This window comes from Coregonus lavaretus (assembly GCF_964263955.1).
Source record: "Coregonus lavaretus genome assembly, chromosome: 11".
Lineage (NCBI taxonomy): Eukaryota > Metazoa > Chordata > Actinopteri > Salmoniformes > Salmonidae > Coregonus > Coregonus lavaretus.
Window position 1 is genome coordinate 59,830,353 of NC_139998.1, and position 19,403 is coordinate 59,849,755.

The following is a 19,403-nucleotide window of genomic DNA, read 5'->3' on the forward strand; positions in this document are numbered from 1 at the left end:
CGTGAGGAGCTCATCCACACCAGTGGTGTCTGATGATGTCATTGGTCTGTTTATCAGTGTCTGCTGTTTAACCGACAAACAATCACAAAACTGGATCAGAGACCAAAAGACCGCCGCATGGGGAAAGACCTTCGCCTTGTTATAGCTCAACACAACTTTCTGGGTGGTTGGATGTGGCTGCAACCTTTCCAATAGCACCACCATATGGTTCTCTCTGCTCTCTCTCTGTCCACTTGTACAAGTGCATGATGGAATGAAATATCCACAAATTAGAAGCTCCCATCACGGCTACTGACCAATCCCGCTTCTTATAGTAAGTATTATCATGTGGGGTCGGTTTCTATACTGTGTATTATCATGTGGGGTCGGTTTCTAGAGTGTATGTGGTGTCAGTAGTAAAGGTGGTGGGTTAGGGCCCAACAGTTTGAAATATTTGGGGTTAGGGTTAGTTTTTCCTCATGCACAGGTTTATCTTACACTTTCGGATGAGCTTCCATGGAAAAGGCAGGGGGTTAGGGTTGGGGGTTAGGGTAGGGTTAGGGTTGGGGGTTAGGGTAGGGTTAGGGTTGGGGGTAGGGTTAGGGTTGGGGGTAGGGTTAGGGTTGGGGGTTAGGGTAGGGTTAGGGTTGGGGGGTAGGGTAGGGTTAGGGTTGGGGGGTAGGGTTAGGGTTGGGGGTTGGGGGGTAGGGTTAGGGTTGGGGGTTAGGGGTAGGGTTAGGGTTGGGGGTTAGGGGTAGGGTTAGGGTTGGGGGTTAGAGGTAGGGTTAGGGTTGGGGGGTAGGGTTAGGGTTGGGGGTTAGGGGTAGGGTTAGGGTTGGGGGGTAGGGTAGGGGGGTAGGGTAGGGTTAGGGTTGGGGGGTAGGGTTAGGGTTGGGGGTTAGGGGTAGGGTTAGGGGTAGGGTTAGGGTTGGGGGTTAGGGGTAGGGTTAGGGTTGGGGGTTAGGGTAGGGTTAGGGTTGGGGGGTAGGGTTAGGGTTGGGGGTTAGGGGTAGGGTTAGGGTTGGGGGGTAGGGTAGGGGGGTAGGGTAGGGTTAGGGTTGGGGGGTAGGGTTAGGGTTGGGGGTTAGGGTTAGGTGTCAAGGCTGGGGGTAGGGTAGGGTTAGGGTTGGGGGTTAGGGTAGGGTTAGGGTTGGGAGTTAGGGGTAGGGTAGGGTTAGGGTTGGGGATAGGGTAGGGTAGGGTAGGGTTAGGGTTGGGGTTAGGGGTGGGGTAGGGTTAGGGTAGGGTTAGGGGTAGGGTAGGGTAGGGGGTAGGGTAGGGTTAGGGGTAACATACCTTTGACCCGTACAGGTACTGGGGCTGGGCGTTGGGGTTGTACTGACCTTTGACCCGTACAGGTACTGGGGCTGGGCGTTAGGGTTGTACTGACCTTTGACCCGTACAGGTACTGGGGCTGAGAGTTAGGGTTGTACTGACCTTTGACCCGTACAGGTACTGGGGCTGGGCGTTAGGGTTGTACTGACCTTTGACCCGTACAGGTACTGGGGCTGGGCGTTGGGCGGCTTGTCTCTCTGGAACTCCTGAGAGAAGGGCAGGACCGTGCGGACAAACCTAGAGAGAGAGAGATTGGATATACCGGTTGAAATAATAATCAATATTTTTTCCATTAACCACAGAGAGCAACAAGACAGGGAGAGAGACGGGAATATACGTTTCATGATGGTGATTAAGAGGTTAAAACAAGTCCACCTGGTTTCAACCCCTTCCTTCCTTCCCCTGCCTCCCTGCCTCCCTCCCTCCCTCCTTCCTTCCCTCCCTCCCTCCCTCCCCCCTCCTTCCTTCCCCTGCCTCCCTCCCTCCCTCCCTCCTTCCTTCCCCTGCCTCCCTGCCTCCCTCCCTCCCTCCTTCCTTCCCCTGCCTCCCTCCCTCCCTCCTTCCTTCCCCTGCCTCCCTGCCTCCCTCCCTCCCTCCTTCCTTCCCCTGCCTCCCTGCCTCCCTCCTTCCTTCCCTCCCTCCCTCCCTCCCTCCCTCCCTCCTTCCTTCCCCTGCCTCCCTCCCTCTCTCCTTCCTTCCCCTGCCTCCCTGCCTCCCTGCCTCCCTCCTTCCTTCCCTCCCTCCCTCCCTCCCCCCTCCTTCCTTCCCCTGCCTCCCTCCCTCCCTCCTTCCTTCCCCTGCCTCCCTGCCTCCCTCCCTCCCTCCTTCCTTCCCCTGCCTCCCTCCCTCCCTCCTTCCTTCCCCTGCCTCCCTGCCTCCCTGCCTCCCTCCTTCCTTCCCTCCCTCCCTCCCTCCTTCCTTCCCCTGCCTCCCTCCCTCCCTCCCTCCCTCCTTCCTTCCCCTGCCTCCCTCCCTCTCTCCTTCCTTCCCCTGCCTCCCTGCCTCCCTCCTTCCTTCCCTCCCTCCCTCCCTCCCCCCTCCTTCCTTCCCCTGCCTCCCTCCCTCCCTCCCTCCTTCCTTCCCCTGCCTCCCTGCCTCCCTCCCTCCCTCCTTCCTTCCCCTGCCTCCCTCCCTCCCTCCTTCCTTCCCCTGCCTCCCTCCCTCCCTCCCTCCTTCCCCTGCCTCCCTCCCTCCCTCCCTCCTTCCCCTGCCTCCCTCCCTCCCTCCTTCCTTCCTTCCCCTGCCTCCCTCCCTCCCTCCTTCCTTCCTTCCCCTGCCTCCCTCCCTCCCTCCCTCCCTCCTTCCTTCCCCTGCCTCCCTCCCTCCCTCCTTCCTTCCTTCCCCTGCCTCCCTCCCTCCTTCCTTCCTTTCCCTCCCTCCCTCCCTCCTTCCTTCCCCTGCCTCCCTCCCTCCCTCCCTCCTTCCTTCCCCTGCCTCCCTCCCTCCCTCCTTCCTTCCTTCCTTCCTTCCCCTGCCTCCCTCCCTCCCTCCTTCCTTCCCCTGCCTCCCTCCCTCCCTCCTTCCTTCCCCTGCCTCCCTCCCTCCTTCCTTCCGTCCCCTGCCTCCCTCCCTGCCTCCCTCCGCCTCCCTCCTTCCTTCCCCTGCCTCCCTCCCTCCCTCCTTCCTTCCCCTGCCTCCCTCCCTCCCTCCCTCCTTCCTTCCCCTGCCTCCCTGCCTCCCTCCTTCCTTCCTTCCCCTGCCTCCCTCCCTCCCTCCCCCTCCTTCCTTCCCCTGCCTCCCTGCCTCCCTCCCTCCTTCCTTCCCTCCCTCCCCCCTCCTCCCTCCCTCCCTCCCTCCTTCCTTCCCTCCCTCCCCCCTCCTCCCTCCCTCCTTCCTTCCCTCCCTCCCCCCTCCTCCCTCCCTCCCTCCTTCCTTCCCCTGCCTCCCTCCCTCCCTCCAGATATTTCTGACTACATCAGATGAAACATCCTCATCACATCAACAGCTAGCTGTAGACGTGTCAGAAACACTGTGCTCAGATAAGTAATGAAGACGACCTTCATAACCTGTCCTCTGCTGTAAACAAGGACAGGTAAATACAGATGCTCCAAATGTAACCATTTAGAAAATGAGAAATGATGGTGTGTTACACCTTCTCTCTCCTCTCTCCACCGTCTCTCTGCTCTCTCCCCCGTCTCTCTCCTCTTCATCCTCAGCAGCACCAAACCTGTTCTCTCTGCTCTCTCCCCCGTCTCTCTGCTCTCTCCCCCGTCTCTCTCCCCCGTCTCTCTGCTCTCTCCCCGTCTCTCTGCTCTCTCCCCCGTCTCCCCGTCTCTCTCCCCCGTCTCTCTGCTCTCTCCCCCGTCTCCCCGTCTCTCTGCTCTCTCCCCCGTCTCTCTGCTCTCTCCCCCGTCTCCCTGTTCTCTCCCCGTCTCTCTGCTCTCTCCCCCGTCTCCCTGCTCTCTCCCTGTCCTCTCTGCTCTCTCTCCCCCGTCTCTCTGCTCTCTCCCCCTTCTCTCTGCTCTCTCCCCCGTCTCCCTGCTCTCTCCCTGTCCTCTCTGCTCTCTCCCCCGTCTCTCTGCTCTCTCTCCCCCGTCTCTCTGCTCTCTCCCCCGTCTCCCTGTTCTCTCCCTGTTCTCACTGCTCTCTCCCCCGTCTTGTGTGTAGTTGTAGCTGTAGTTGTGTGTAGTTGTAGTTGTGTGTACAGTTGAAGTCGGAAGTTTACATACACTTAGGTTGGAGTCATTAAAACTCATTTTTTTCAACCACTCCACACATGTCTTGTTAACAAACTATAGTTTTGGCAAGTCGGTTAGGACATCTACTTTATGCATGAAACAAGTCATTTTTCCAACAATTGTTTACAGACTGATTATTTCACTTATAATTCATTGTTTCACAATTCCAGTGGGTCAGAAGTTTACATACACTAAGTTGACTGTGTCTTTAAACAGCTTGGACAATTCCAGAAAATGATGTCATGGCTTTAGAAGCTTCTGATAGGCTAATTGACATAATTTGAGTCAATTGGAGGTGTACCTGTGGATGTATTTCAAGGCCTACCTTCAAACTCAGTGCCTCTTTGCTTGACATCATGGGAAAATCAAAATAAATCAGCCAAGACCTCAGAAAAAAAATTGTAGACCTCCACAAGTCTGGTTCATCCTTGGGAGCAATTTCCAAATGCCTGAAGGTACCACGTTCATCTGTACAAACAATAGTACGCAAGTATAAACACCATGGGACCACGCAGCCGTCATACTGCTCAGGAAGGAGACGCGTTCTGTCTACTAGAGATGATCGTACTTTGGTGCGAAAAGTGCAAATCAATCCCAGAACAACAGCAAAGGACCTTGTGAAGATGCTGGAGGAAACAGGTACAAAAGTATCTATATCCACAGTAAAACGAGTCCTATATCGACATAACCTGAAAGGCTGCTCAGCAAGGAAGAAGCCACTGCTCCAAAACCGCCATAAAAAAGCCAGACTACGGTTTGCAACTGCAAATGGGAACAAAGATCGTACTTTTTGGAGAAATGTTCTCTGGTCTGATGAAACAAAAATAGAACTGTTTGGCCATAATGACCATCGTTATGTTTGGAGGAAAAAGGGGGTCACTTGCAAGCCGAAGAACACCATCCCAACCGTGAATCACGGGGGTGGCAGCATCATGCTGTGGGGGTGCTTTGCTGCAGGTGGGACTGGCGCACTTCACAAAATAGATGGCATCATGAGGAAGGAAAATTATGTGGATATATTGAAGCAACATCTCAAGACATCAGTCAGGAAGTTAAAGCTTGGTCGCAAATGGATCTTCCAAATGGACAATGACCCCAAGCATACTTCCAAAGTTGTGGCAAAATGGTTTAAGGGCAACAAAGTCAAGGTATTGGAGTGGCCATCACAAAGCCCTGACCTCAATCCTATAGAACATTTGTGGGCAGAACTGAAAAAGCGTGTGCGAGCAAGGAGGCCTACAAACCTGACTCAGTTACACCAGCTCTGTCAGGAGGAATGGGCCAAAATTCACCCAACTTATTGTGGGAAGCTTGTGGAAGGTTACCCGAAACGTTTGACCCAAGTTAAACAATTTAAAGGCAATGCTACCAAATACTAATTGAGTGTATGTAAACTTCTGACTCACTGGGAATGTGATGAAAGAAATAAAAGCTGAAATAAATCATTCTCTGTACTATTATTCTGACATTTCACATTCTTAAAATAAAGTGGTGATCCTAACTGACCTAAGACAGGGAATTTTTACTGGGATTAAATGTCAGGAATTGTGAAAAACTGAGTTTAAATTTATTTGGCTAAGGTGTATGTAAACTTCCGACTTCAACTGTAGTTGTAGCAGTAGTTGTGTGTAGTTGTGTGTAGTTGTGTAGCAGTAGTTGTGTGTAGTTGTGTATAGTTGTGTAGCAGTAGTTGTGTGTAGTTGTGTGTAGTTGTGTAGCAGTAGTTGTGTGTAGTTGTGTGTAGTTGTGTAGCAGTAGTTGTGTGTAGTTGTGTGTAGTTGTGTATAGTTGTGTAGCAGTAGTTGTGTGTAGTTGTGTGTAGTGTGTGTAGTTGTGTAGCAGTAGTTGTGTGTAGTTGTGTGTAGTTGTGTAGCAGTAGTTGTGTGTAGTTGTGTGTAGTTGTGTGTAGTTGTGTAGCAGTAGTTGTGTGTAGTTGTGTATAGTTGTGTAGCAGTAGTTGTGTATAGTTGTGTAGCAGTAGTTGTGTGTAGTTGTGTGTAGTTGTGTATAGTTGTGTAGCAGTAGTTGTGTATAGTTGTGTAGCAGTAGTTGTGTGTAGTTGTGTGTAGTTGTGTATAGTTGTGTAGCAGTAGTTGTGTGTAGTTGTGTGTAGTTGTGTATAGTTGTGTAGCAGTAGTTGTGTGTAGTTGTGTAGCAGTAGTTGTGTGTAGTTGTGTGTAGTTGTGTATAGTTGTGTAGCAGTAGTTGTGTGTAGTTGTGTGTAGTTGTGTAGCAGTAGTTGTGTGTAGTTGTGTGTAGTTGTGTAGCAGTAGTTGTGTTACCTGTTAGTAGATCCGTTGTAACAGTAGTTGGGGAGGAAGTCGTAGTTGAGTTCCCAGAAGACGTGGAGTGTGATGCGTCCGTAGGGGGCGGAGACGTTGTGATTGGCCTCCCGGAACATGGCGTCCATACTGTCCAGCGTCAGGAACTTAGACAGCAGCTTGTGGGTCATACGGTTGATGTTCATCAGACCTTCTAGTTCCTGTTACAAGGAGGGGGAGAAGACAGCTTGTGGGTCATACGGTTGATGTCCATCAGACCTTCTAGTTCCTGTTACAAGGAGGGGGAGGAGACAGCTTGTGGGTCATACGGTTGATGTCCATCAGACCTTCTAGTTCCTGTTACAAGGAGGGATAGGCAGAGAAAACAGTCAATAGAGACACTGAAAGCAGGTCGTACCACGATGGAGGTGAGATCTTCACTCTCGAAGCGGTTGATGGCCAGCTCCAGAGACTTGTAGAGAGCGGCAGACACCCTCTGGGTGATCAGACGGTTCAGGTCTATGGAACGACCCAGCAGCTAGAGACAGGAGAGGAACATGACAGACAGACCCAGGTAGGGGACTATTAGGGAGAGTAGTGTTGTCATACAATAATGAACAGATCTGGGACCAGGCGAGCATAGACATGCAGTTAACTGTACATGGCGTTGCTTCAGCAGGGTCTCGTGGCGGTTGGAGGGGTAGGGTTAGGGGTCAGAGGTTGGGGGGGGGTTACCTGTACATGGCGTTGTTTCAGCAGGGTCTCATAGTGGTTGGAGGGGTAGGGTTAGGGGGTTACCTGTACATGGCGTTGTTTCAGCAGGGTCTCGTAGCGGTTGGAGGGGTAGGGTTAGGGGTCAGAGGTTGGGGGGGGGTTACCTGTACATGGCGCTGTTTCAGCAGGGTCTCGTAGTGGTTGGAGGGGTAGGGTTAGGGGGTTACCTGTACATGGCGCTGTTTCAGCAGGGTCTCGTAGCGGTTGGAGGGGTAGGGTTAGGGGGTTACCTGTACATGGCGTTGTTTCAGCAGGGTCTCGTAGCGGTTGGAGGGGTAGGGTTAGGGGGTTAACTGTACATGGCGTTGTTTCAGCAGGGTCTCGTAGCGGTTGGAGGGGTAGGGTTAGGGGTCAGAGGTTGGGGGGGGGTTACCTGTACATGGCGTTGTTTCAGCAGGGTCTCGTAGCGGTTGGAGGGTTAGGGGTCAGAGGTTATGGGGTTACCTGTACATGGCGTTGTTTCAGCAGGGTCTCGTAGCGGTTGGAGGGTTAGGGGTCAGAGGTTATGGGGTTACCTGTACATGGCGTTGTTTCAGCAGGGTCTCGTAGCGGTTGGAGGGTTAGGGGTCAGAGGTTATGGGGTTACCTGTACATGGCGTTGTTTCAGCAGGGTCTCGTAGCGGTTGGAGGGTTAGGGGTCAGAGGTTATGGGGTTACCTGTACATGGCGTTGTTTCAGCAGGGTCTCGTAGCGGTTGGAGGGTTAGGGGTCAGAGGTTATGGGGTTACCTGTACATGGCGCTGTTTCAGCAGGGTCTCGTAGCGGTTGGAGGCGGGCCATGGGATGTTGGCTCCCTGGTTCTTACAGTCCGCTCTCAGACGCTTGTCCAGCAGCAAACTGAGCAACAGAGAGAGGCATGGAGCATGTATCTGACACATACACATGTTCCTATCAGAGTAGCTGAGGTGTCTCGCCTCCAGGGCAGAAAATTACCACCCGCCAAATTACCACCCGCCACCCGCCAAATCACCACCCGCCACCCACCAAATTACCACCCGCCACCTGCCAAATTACCACCCGCCACCCGCCAAATTACCACCCGCCACCTGCCACCCACCAAATTACCACCCGCCACCCACCAAATTACCACCCGCCAAATTACCACCCACCACCCACCAAATTACCACCCGCCACCCACCAAATTACCACCCACCAAATTACCACCCGCCAAATTACCACCCACCAAATTACCACCCGCCAAATTACCACCCACCACCCACCAAATTACCACCCACCACCCACCAAATTACCACCCGCCACCCACCAAATTACCACCCACCAAATTACCACCCGCCAAATTACCACCCACCAAATTACCACCCGCCAAATTACCACCCACCACCCACCAAATTACCACCCGCCACCTGCCAAATTACCACCCGCCACCCGCCAAATTACCACCCGCCACCCGCCAAATTACCACCCGCCACCCACCAAATTACCACCCGCCACCCGCCAAATTACCACCTGCCACCCGCCAAATTACCACCCGCCAAATTACCACCCGCCACCCACCAAATGTGGGCCGATTTTGGCATTGGCGGGTGAGTCTACTTTACCAGCCCCGGTGGACATCAGGGCTCTACAGTATGAGCATTTCACTTGCATTTGCGACAAAAACATGCAATTCAAAGTCAAGCATGGGCGAGTTGTGATTTATAGTTTTCAAAGTATTTCTACCGTTTAGTTTCATAGTTGGACTACAAACCTCGCGCCGCAAGAGTGAAGTACCGAAAGATTCCGTTTTAAAAGCGCAGAGAAAAACTCAAATTTACCAAAAGTGAGACTTTGTCCTTGTGTTTCTTGGCTATTTCCATCGTTTTGTTCACACGCTAGGTTGTTTTTCAATGTTAGTTTGAGCAGCAAAGACACTAGCTAGTCAGATTCACAGACATTACCATGGTAACCTCTCGCGCCTAAAGGACAGCACCTTTGTCTCATCTATGGTATTTTGGTTAAAAGACTTAGGTCACAAAAATGAAATGAAATTGAGCAATATACTACGTTAATTCTTATTTGTAATACATTTCTTGTTTTAGATTGTGGGCTTTTTTTTATTTTTTATTCTGGCCCAACATTTTTTTATAACTAGTCAATAGAAATGTTAAAAGATCTACCTGACAGTGGCTGGAGACCAGAGAGAGAGGACCCGCTTGTCTCTGAGAGAGAGAGGACCCGCTTGTCTCTGAGAGAGAGAGGACCCGCTTGTCTCTGAGAGAGAGAGGACCCGCTTGTCTCTGAGAGAGAGAGGACCCGCTTGTCTCTGAGAGAGAGAGGACCCGCTTGTCTCTGAGAGAGAGAGGACCCGCTTGTCTCTGAGAGAGAGAGGACCCGCTTGTCTCTGAGAGAGAGAGGACCCGCTTGTCTCTGAGAGAGAGAGGACCCGCTTGTCTCTAAGAGAGAGAGAGAGGACCCGCTTGTCTCAGAGAGAGAGGACCTGCTTGTCTCTGAGAGAGAGAGGACCCGCTTGTCTCTGAGAGAGAGAGGACCCGCTTGTCTCTGAGAGAGAGGACCCGCTTGTCTCTGAGAGAGAGGACCCGCTTGTCTCTGAGAGAGAGAGGCCCGCTTGTCTCAGAGAGAGAGGACCTGCTTGTCTCTGAGAGAGAGAGGACCCGCTTGTCTCTGAGAGAGAGAGGACCCGCTTGTCTCTGAGAGAGAGAGGACCCGCTTGTCTCTGAGAGAGAGGACCCGCTTGTCTCTGAGAGAGAGGACCCGCTTGTCTCTGAGAGAGAGGACCCGCTTGTCTCTGAGAGAGAGAGGACCCGCTTGTCTCTGTGAGAGAGAGGACCCGCTTGTCTCTGAGAGAGAGAGGACCCGCTTGTCTCTGAGAGAGAGAGGACCCGCTTGTCTCTGAGTGATTCAAGTGTTTTCAGTTGCTTTTCAACAGTTGATATAATCCACATACCTTCCAGCTAGAATCTTGTAGTAGGCAAATATCTGATCAGCCAGCTTGTAGACAAACTGATCAAAACACAGGTTGACCTGCAAGAATGAAGAGGAACAAAGAGATGTGCATATTGATCAAGAATCATGTAGTGATGACTAGTCTAACGGTGACCAACACACCTCTGCTTCAATCTCATCGTAGAGGAACTGCTTCTTGAACTTGGTCAGTGCATAGTGGGCGCTGTCATTATAGAGGTCCAGAGAGTACAGCACATACCTGGAGGACAGGACAGGAAGTTTACTTCAAATACATTTCATATTGTAGCAATAGATTGAGGACAGGACATATACTTTGTGATACAGACTCTGGATGAAAGTTGGCTAGTTAGCTAGCTCTATACCAGATCTACACTACAGTAACAGAGAACTGGTTCAGTGGTCACTGTCTGCCACCATCAATGTGTGTTTTATAATGAGTGTGTGCGTTAGACTTGGGCGGTATACCATATATACTATATACCAGGGTATTTGGAAATTGACACGGGATGTTTTTTCAATACCGTCAATACTGTTGAAACTATTCCTTCGAAGTTTTTCTATACATTTGAATATTTGTAGCTATTTTTTAAGTAATTACCTGCAGTCAACCTGTGCAGTGCATTAGGAGATAAATCAGATCACGTTCTCATTTCACCTGTCACATGATTTTACATTATGAAGCTTACTGTACTGTTCCCCAGAACAGTTGAGCCAGTCACGTGTTTGTTTGTAAATAACACAACGGGAGAAAGCGGGAGCAGGTGAGTCCAGCTGAGTTTTGACAGGGGTCGCGTTTTATATTGAAAGTCAACAGTGTTTTTTTTGCTTCAACAGAGTGATCAGGGGCGTGCAAATATAGTTTTCCTTCACAGAAAAGACATTAGTGCAACACATTCGGCAGAAAACAGCTTCATTTTCATCAGATGACAACAGAAGTGCAACGCTATTTGGTTGGCAGCCAGACAGTAAATGAGCTTCAATGAAAAATCAAAAACTATGCATGGCCATCATATTTCTAATGTTTAGGCCTATTATAGAAAGAATGTAGCCAGCTACATTTCCTAATGTTTTGCTTCAAGTTAATCTAGAATTTTACCAGAGAATAATAGGCTGTCTTCACAGAGAAAAGTACTGGAGAAAAGTAGCTAGACATCAGTCAGAGCTGATGTCTGCTGACAGAATGCCCGTTAGTGAATTCTCATCCAAGTTTAGAAGTGAAACTGAAGCACAGAGTTAGTCTGATGCTGATCAGAAATTACAGGAAGAAGCATTTTAGATCTGTGTTTACAAAACGCAGCAAGATATTTATGCGTTTTATCTTTTTTTTTTCCTGCTTGAAAAACACAGATTTATGTGTTAACACGACCCGTTAGTTTAACCCGTTAGTTTAACTTGATAAGTTAGTGGCTGAATTAATAAGGTGATGGGGCATCATATTGTGTTGGCTTTCTGCCATGTTTGAGAAGTCCAAGCCCTTTGGATCAGTTATCTGTACAGCTGCCACTGCTAACTTATTATTATTTTTTTGTCATTTAGCAGACGCTCTTATCCAGAGCGACTTACATGAGCAATTAGGGTTAAGTGCCTTGCTCAAGGGCACATCGACAGATTTTTCACCTAGTCGGCTCGGGGATTAGAACCAGCGACCTTTCGGTTACTGGCACAACACTCTTAACCACTAAGGTACCTGATTTCCTTGCTATTTTCTCCTCTCAGTTCTCCGAGCAGAGCAGGCAGGCCCGTTGCCCTAGCGACTCCAGACAGACACACTGTGTGACCATGCTGCTTCAGAGCAGACAAGCAACGCATCAAAACTTCTCTCGTTCACATTCGCTTATAAATGACCAAACTCACCAAAAATGGACATTCGGTAGCGCCTACCTGTATAGCTTTATGAGCTGGATTGCCTGCCTTTGCAATTAATTTCTTTTCGTTTGCGCTTGTTAGCATATTTAGCTAGCAGCCTCCATGGAAATTCGCTATTGCTTGTGCTAATTTTGTTAGCATTCTGGTAAATGACAACCAATGGTATTTTTTGAGGTTTTTTTGGCGCCCGCTTGTGTAGTACTAAAGCCGGTAATACTGTAAATCCTGGAATGAGAGAAGGACGGGATGACGCCCAACCGTAGTGTGTGTGTGTTTGTGTACCCTCCTTACTCCATCATAGAGGCCTCCTTGGACTCCAGTATGTGGTCTGTGAGGATCCAGGGCATGGACATCTCGATGGGGAACTGGATCCTGCCACCCATGGTCAGCTCCAGGAAGAACTCTCTAAACCACAGCTGAGACAGGTCACAGCACTGCTGCAGGGTATCTGTTAGGGGGGACAGATGGTTAGAGAGGGGACAGACAGAGGGGACAGACAGAGGGGACAGACAGAGGGGACAGACAGAGGGGACAGACAGAGGGGGCAGACAGAGGGGACAGACAGAGGGGACGGGGGGGACAGACAGAGGGGACAGACAGGGGGGACAGACAGAGGGGACAGACAGAGGGGACGGGGGGACAGACAGAGGGGACAGACAGAGGGGACAGACAGAGGGGGCAGACAGAGGGGACAGACAGGGGGGACAGAGAGGGGACGGACAGGGGGGACAGACAGAGGGGGCAGACAGAGGGGACAGACAGAGGGGACGGGGGGACAGACAGAGGGGACAGACAGGGGGGACGGACAGGGGGGGACAGACAGGGGGGACAGACAGGGGGGACAGACAGGGGGGACGGACAGGGGGGACAGACAGAGGGGACAGACAGAGGGGACAGACAGAGGGGACGGACAGGGGGGACAGAGAGGGGACGGACAGGGGGGACAGACAGAGGGGGCAGACAGAGGGGACAGACAGAGGGGACGGGGGGGACAGACAGAGGGGACAGACAGGGGGGACGGACAGGGGGGGACAGACAGGGGGGACAGACAGAGGGGACGGACAGGGGGGACAGACAGAGGGGACAGACAGAGGGGACGGACAGGGGGGACAGAGAGGGGACGGACAGGGGGGACAGACAGAGGGGGCAGACAGAGGGGACAGACAGAGGGGACGGGGGGGACAGACAGAGGGGACAGACAGGGGGGACAGACAGGGGGGGACAGACAGGGGGGACAGACAGAGGGGGCAGACAGAGGGGACAGACAGAGGGGACAGACAGAGGGGACAGACAGAGGGGACAGACAGAGGGGACAGACAGAGGGGACAGACAGAGGGGACGGGGGGACAGACAGAGGGGACAGACAGAGGGGACAGACAGAGGGGACAGACAGAGGGGACGGGGGGACAGACAGAGGGGACAGACAGAGGGGACAGACAGAGGGGGCAGACAGAGGGGACAGACAGAGGGGACAGACAGAGGGGGCAGACAGAGGAGACAGACAGAGGGGACAGACAGAGGAGACAGACAGAGGGGACGGGGGGACAGACAGAGGGGACAGACAGAGGGGACAGGGGGGACAGACAGAGGGGACAGACAGAGGGGACAGACAGAGGGGACAGACAGAGGGGACAGACAGAGGGGACAGACAGGGGGGACAGACAGAGGGGACAGACAGGGGGGACAGACAGGGGGGGACAATGAGCAGAATCTGTAAGAGCAGGAGGGTTCTGTAGGGCCAGGGGAGCAGGAGGTACCGGCTGAATCATCCTATGGGCTCTGGTCAAAAGTGGTGCACTAAATAGGGAATAGGGTGTAATTTGGGATGCAGCCACTGTCTCTACCCGTCTCCTTACCACTGAAGTTCAGCAGGTGTGTATAGAAGAAGGACTCTCTGTGGAACTTCTCCATGTCAATGATGGTGGGTCCCTCCAGACTGCTGCGGAGAGTCTTCTTAGAACCACTCCTATCAGCTATCAGAGACTCCAGCATGGTACGAACCATATACAGCTACAGAGGAGGAGGAGGAGGAGAGGGGGAGGGGGAGGAGGAGGAGGGGGGAGGGGAGGAGGAGAAGGGGAGGAGGAGAGGGGAGAGGAGGAGGAGGAGGGGAGAGGGGGAGGGGAGGAGGGGAGAGGGGGAGGGGAGGAGGAGGAGGGGAGGAGGAGAGGAGGAGGAGGAGGAGGGGGGAGGGGGAGGGGAGGAGGAGGGGGGAGGGGGAGGGGAGGAGGAGAGGGGGGGAGGAGGAGGAGGAGAGGGGGTGGGGGAGAGGAGGAGGAGGAGGGGGGAGGGGGGAGGAGGAGAGGGGGTGGGGGAGAGAGGAGGAGGAGAGGAGGGTGGGAGGAGAGGGAGAGGAGGAGGAGAGGGGGGGAGAGGGGGAGGGGAGGAGGAGAGGGGGAGGAGGAGAGGGGAGAGGAGGAGGAGGGGAGAGGGGGGAGGGGGAGAGGGGGAGAGGAGGAGGAGGAGGAGGGGGGAGGGGAGGAGGAGGAGGGAGGAGGAGAGGGGGAGAGGAGGAGGAGGAGGGGGGAGGGGGAGGAGGAGAGGGGGTGGGGGGGAGGAGGAGGAGGAGAGGGGGAGAGGATGGGGGTGGAGGGGAGGAGGAGGAGAGGGGGAGGGGAGGAGGAGGAGGGGAGGAGGGGAGGAGGAGGAGGGGGAGGAGGAGGAGGAGGAGGGGAGAGGAGGAGGAGGGGGGGAGGGGAGGAGGAGGAGGAGGGGGGGAGGAGGAGGAGGAGGGGGAGGGGGGAGGAGGAGGAGGGGGGAGGGGGAGAGGGGGTGGGGGGGAGGAGGAGGAGGAGAGGGGGAGAGGAGGGGGTGGAGGGGAGGAGGAGGAGAGGGGGAGAGGAGGGGGTGGAGGGGAGGAGGAGGAGAGGGGGAGGGGAGGAGGAGGAGGGGAGGAGGAGAGGAGAGGAGGAGGAGAGGAGGAGGAGGAGGGGAGGGGAGGAGGAGGAGGGGAGGAGGAGGAGGAGGAGGAGGAGGGGAGGAGGAGGAGGAGGAGGAGGGGGGGGAGGGGAGGAGGAGGAGGAGGAGGGGGGGAGGGGAGGAGGAGGAGGAGGAGGGGGAGGGGGGAGGAGGAGGGGGGAGGGGAGGAGGAGGGGGGGTGGGGGGGGAGGAGGAGAGGGGGTGGGGGGGAGGAGGAGGAGGAGAGGGGGAGAGGAGGGGAGAGGAGGAGGTGGAGGGGAGGAGGAGGAGAGGGGGAGGGGAGGGGAGGAGGGGGAGGGGGAGAGGAGGAGGAGAGGAGAAATGATATATGAATATATATATTTATCTGACAGACAAAAGGTTTAATATTTAACTTTTGGTTGGTCTTAGGGATGTTAACGGTTAAATGTTAATTGGTTAGCCGCTGAAAATACATTTGATCGGTAATGCTTATCAGTCTATAGGTTAATTAGCATAATTTTGTGGAATTAAATTGGCGCGTGTGTATTTTCGTTAGTCGTCATGTATCTTATTTATCACACGTCACATTATACAGAGACTAGTTAGAGAGGAATATCACCTGTCAGACAGCATACAGAGACTAGTTAGAGGAGAGGAATATCACCTGTCAGACAGCATACAGAGACTAGTTAGAGAGGAATATCACCTGTCAGACAGCATACAGAGACTAGTTAGAGGAGAGGAATATCACCTGTCAGACAGCATACAGAGACTAGTTAGAGGAGAGGAATATCACCTGTCAGACAGCATACAGAGACTAGTTAGAGGAGAGGAATATCACCTGTCAGACAGCATACAGAGACTAGTTAGAGGAGAGGAATATCCTACCACCTGTCAGACAGCATACAGAGACTAGTTAGAGGAGAGGAATATCACCTGTCAGACAGCATACAGAGACTAGTTAGAGGAGAGGAATATCCTACCACCTGTCAGACAGCATACAGAGACTAGTTAGAGGAGAGGAATATCACCTGTCAGACAGCATACAGAGACTAGTTAGAGGAGAGGAATATCCTACCACCTGTCAGACAGCATACAGAGACTAGTTAGAGGAGAGGAATATCCTACCACCTGTCAGACAGCATACAGAGACTAGTTAGAGGAGAGGAATATCCTACCACCTGTCAGACAGCATACAGAGACTAGTTAGAGGAGAGGAATATCCTACCACCTGTCAGACAGCATACAGAGACTAGTTAGAGGAGAGGAATATCCTACCACCTGTCAGACAGCATACAGAGACTAGTTAGAGGAGAGGAATATCCTATCACCTGTCAGACAGCATACAGAGACTAGTTAGAGGAGAGGAATATCCTACCACCTGTCAGACAGCATACAGAGACTAGTTAGAGGAGAGGAATATCCTACCACCTGTCAGACAGCATACAGAGACTAGTTAGAGGAGAGGAATATCACCTGTCAGACAGCATACAGAGACTAGTTAGAGGAGAGGAATATCCTACCACCTGTCAGACAGCATACAGAGACTAGTTAGAGGAGAGGAATATCACCTGTCAGACAGCATACAGAGACTAGTTAGAGAGGAATATCACCTGTCAGACAGCATACAGAGACTAGTTAGAGGAGAGGAATATCACCTGTCAGACAGCATACAGAGACTAGTTAGAGGAGAGGAATATCACCTGTCAGACAGCATACAGAGACTAGTTAGAGGAGAGGAATATCACCTGTCAGACAGCATACAGAGACTAGTTAGAGAGGAATATCACCTGTCAGACAGCATACAGAGACTAGTTAGAGGAGAGGAATATCCTACCACCTGTCAGACAGCATACAGAGACTAGTTAGAGGAGAGGAATATCACCTGTCAGACAGCATACAGAGACTAGTTAGAGGAGAGGAATATCCTACCACCTGTCAGACAGCATACAGAGACTAGTTAGAGGAGAGGAATATCACCTGTCAGACAGCATACAGAGACTAGTTAGAGGAGAGGAATATCACCTGTCAGACAGCATACAGAGACTAGTTAGAGGAGAGGAATATCCTACCACCTGTCAGACAGCATACAGAGACTAGTTAGAGAGGAATATCACCTGTCAGACAGCATACAGAGACTAGTTAGAGAGGAATATCACCTGTCAGACAGCATACAGAGACTAGTTAGAGAGGAATATCACCTGTCAGACAGCATACAGAGACTAGTTAGAGGAGAGGAATATCCTACCACCTGTCAGACAGCATACAGAGACTAGTTAGAGGAGAGGAATATCACCTGTCAGACAGCATACAGAGACTAGTTAGAGGAGAGGAATATCACCTGTCAGACAGCATACAGAGACTAGTTAGAGGAGAGGAATATCACCTGTCAGACAGCATACAGAGACTAGTTAGAGGAGAGGAATATCACCTGTCAGACAGCATACAGAGACTAGTTAGAGGAGAGGAATATCACCTGTCAGACAGCATACAGAGACTAGTTAGAGGAGAGGAATATCCTACCACCTGTCAGACAGCATACAGAGACTAGTTAGAGTAGAGGAATATCCTACCACCTGTCAGACAGCATACAGAGACTAGTTAGAGGAGAGGAATATCACCTGTCAGACAGCATACAGAGACTAGTTAGAGGAGAGGAATATCACCTGTCAGACAGCATACAGAGACTAGTTAGAGGAGAGGAATATCCTACCACCTGTCAGACAGCATACAGAGACTAGTTAGAGGAGAGGAATATCACCTGTCAGACAGCATACAGAGACTAGTTAGAGAGGAATATCACCTGTCAGACAGCATACAGAGACTAGTTAGAGGAGAGGAATATCCTACCACCTGTCAGACAGCATACAGAGACTAGTTAGAGGAGAGGAATATCCTACCACCTGTCAGACAGCATATAGAGACTAGTTAGAGGAGAGGAATATCACCTGTCAGACAGCATACAGAGACTAGTTAGAGAATAGGAATATCCTACCACCTGTCAGACAGCATACAGAGACTAGTTAGAGGAGAGGAATATCCTACCACCTGTCAGACAGCATACAGAGACTAGTTAGAGAAGAGGAATATCACCTGTCAGACAGCATACAGAGACTAGTTAGAGGAGAGGAATATCACCTGTCAGACAGCATACAGAGACTAGTTAGAGGAGAGGAATATCCTACCACCTGTCAGACAGCATACAGAGACTAGTTAGAGGAGAGGAATATCCTACCACCTGTCAGACAGCATACATAGACTAGTTAGAGGAGAGGAATATCCTACCACCTGTCAGACAGCATACAGAGACTAGTTAGAGGAGAGGAATATCACCTGTCAGACAGCATACAGAGACTAGTTAGAGGAGAGGAATATCACCTGTCAGACAGCATACAGAGACTAGTTAGAGGAGAGGAATATCCTACCACCTGTCAGACAGCATACAGAGACTAGTTAGAGGAGAGGAATATCACCTGTCAGACAGCATACAGAGACTAGTTAGAGGAGAGGAATATCACCTGTCAGACAGCATACAGAGTCTGCAACACCACTAAGCAAGGGACACCACCAAGCAAGCGGCACCATGAAGACCAAGGAGCTCTCCAAACAGCTCAGGGACAAAGTTGTGGAGAAGTACAGATCAGGGTTGGGTTATACAAAAATATCAGAAACTTTGAACATCCCACGGAGCACCATTAAATCCATTATTAAAAAATTGAAAGAATATGGCACCACAACAAACCTGCCAAGAGAGGGCCGCCCACCAAAACTCACGGACCAGGCAAGGGCATTAATCAGAGAGGCAACAAAGAGCCCAAAGATAACCCTGAAGGAGCTGCAAAGCTCCACAGCGGAGATTGGAGTATCTGTCCATAGGACCACTTTAAGCCGTACACTCCACAGAGCTGGGCTTTACGGAAGAGTGGCCAGAAAAAAGCCATTGCTTAAAGAAATAAGCAAACACGTTCGGTGTTCGCCAAAAGGCATGTGGGAGACTCCCCAAACATATGGAAGAAGGTACTCTGGTCAGATGAGACTAAAATTGAGCTTTTTGGCCATCAAGGAAAACGCTATGTCTGGCGCAAACCCAACACCTCTCATCACCACGAGAACACCATCCCCACAGTGAAGCATGGTGGTGGCAGCATCATGCTGTGGGGATGTTTTTCATCGGCAGGGACTGGGAAACTGGTCAGAATTGAAGGAATGATGGATGGTGCTAAATACAGGGAAATTCTTGAGGGAAACCTGTTTCAGTCTACCAGAGATTTGAGAATGGGACGGAGGTTCACCTTCCAGCAGGACAATGACCCTAAGCATACTGCTAAAGCAACACTCGAGTGGTTTAAATGTCTTGGAATGGCCTTGTCAAAGCCCAGACCTCAATCCAATTGAGAATCTGTGGTATGACTTAAAGATTGCTGTACACCAGTGGAACCCATCCAACTTGAAGGAGCTGGAGCAGTTTTGCCTTGAAGAATGGGCAAAAATCCCAGTGGCTAGATGTGCCAAGCTTATAGAGACATACCCCAAGAGACTTGCAGCTTTAATTGCTGCAAAAGGTGGCTCTACAAAGTATTGACTTTGGGGGGGTGAATAGTTATGCACGCTGAAGTTTTCTGTTTTTTTTTGTCTTATTTCTTGTTTGTTTCACAAAAAAAAGTGGTAGGCATGTTGTGTAAATTAAATGATACAAACCCCACAA

The 19,403-nt window shown here is 51.6% G+C and overlaps 1 protein-coding gene and 3 long non-coding RNA genes across 6 annotated transcripts in view; all 4 read right to left on the reverse strand.

Annotated features, from left to right (window-relative positions):
* The window catches only part of LOC311137482 (cytoplasmic FMR1-interacting protein 1 homolog), an 82,105-nt gene that overhangs the window by 32,956 nt on the left and 29,746 nt on the right, over positions 1-19,403 (reverse strand). For both annotated transcript variants that reach the window (XM_084172020.1, XM_084172021.1), the window contains 8 exons: positions 13,675-13,828; positions 12,110-12,266; positions 10,094-10,190; positions 9,933-10,009; positions 7,756-7,864; positions 6,672-6,791; positions 6,275-6,474; positions 1,464-1,551 (listed from right to left, as the gene is read on the reverse strand). In XM_084172020.1, coding sequence (XP_084028146.1) covers positions 1,464-1,551; positions 6,275-6,474; positions 6,672-6,791; positions 7,756-7,864; positions 9,933-10,009; positions 10,094-10,190; positions 12,110-12,266; positions 13,675-13,828 — 1,002 coding nt within the window. The remainder of the gene's footprint in view (positions 1-1,463; positions 1,552-6,274; positions 6,475-6,671; positions 6,792-7,755; positions 7,865-9,932; positions 10,010-10,093; positions 10,191-12,109; positions 12,267-13,674; positions 13,829-19,403) is intronic.
* LOC311137487 lies at positions 15,294-15,837 on the reverse strand. The gene is made up of 3 exons (XR_014613961.1): positions 15,685-15,837; positions 15,540-15,634; positions 15,294-15,404 (listed from the first exon to the last, which is right to left on the reverse strand). It is a non-coding gene; the product is annotated as an uncharacterized lncRNA (long non-coding RNA).
* LOC311137486 lies at positions 15,964-17,592 on the reverse strand. 2 transcript variants are annotated; one of them, XR_014613959.1, is made up of 7 exons: positions 17,275-17,592; positions 16,950-17,224; positions 16,774-16,899; positions 16,539-16,723; positions 16,225-16,488; positions 16,030-16,174; positions 15,964-15,979 (listed from the first exon to the last, which is right to left on the reverse strand). It is a non-coding gene; the product is annotated as an uncharacterized lncRNA (long non-coding RNA). The 2 variants fall into 2 exon arrangements; XR_014613960.1 differs by having other exon boundaries at positions 15,965-15,979; positions 16,774-17,224.
* Positions 17,698-18,230, reverse strand: LOC311137488. The gene is made up of 3 exons (XR_014613962.1): positions 18,032-18,230; positions 17,792-17,936; positions 17,698-17,746 (listed from the first exon to the last, which is right to left on the reverse strand). It is a non-coding gene; the product is annotated as an uncharacterized lncRNA (long non-coding RNA).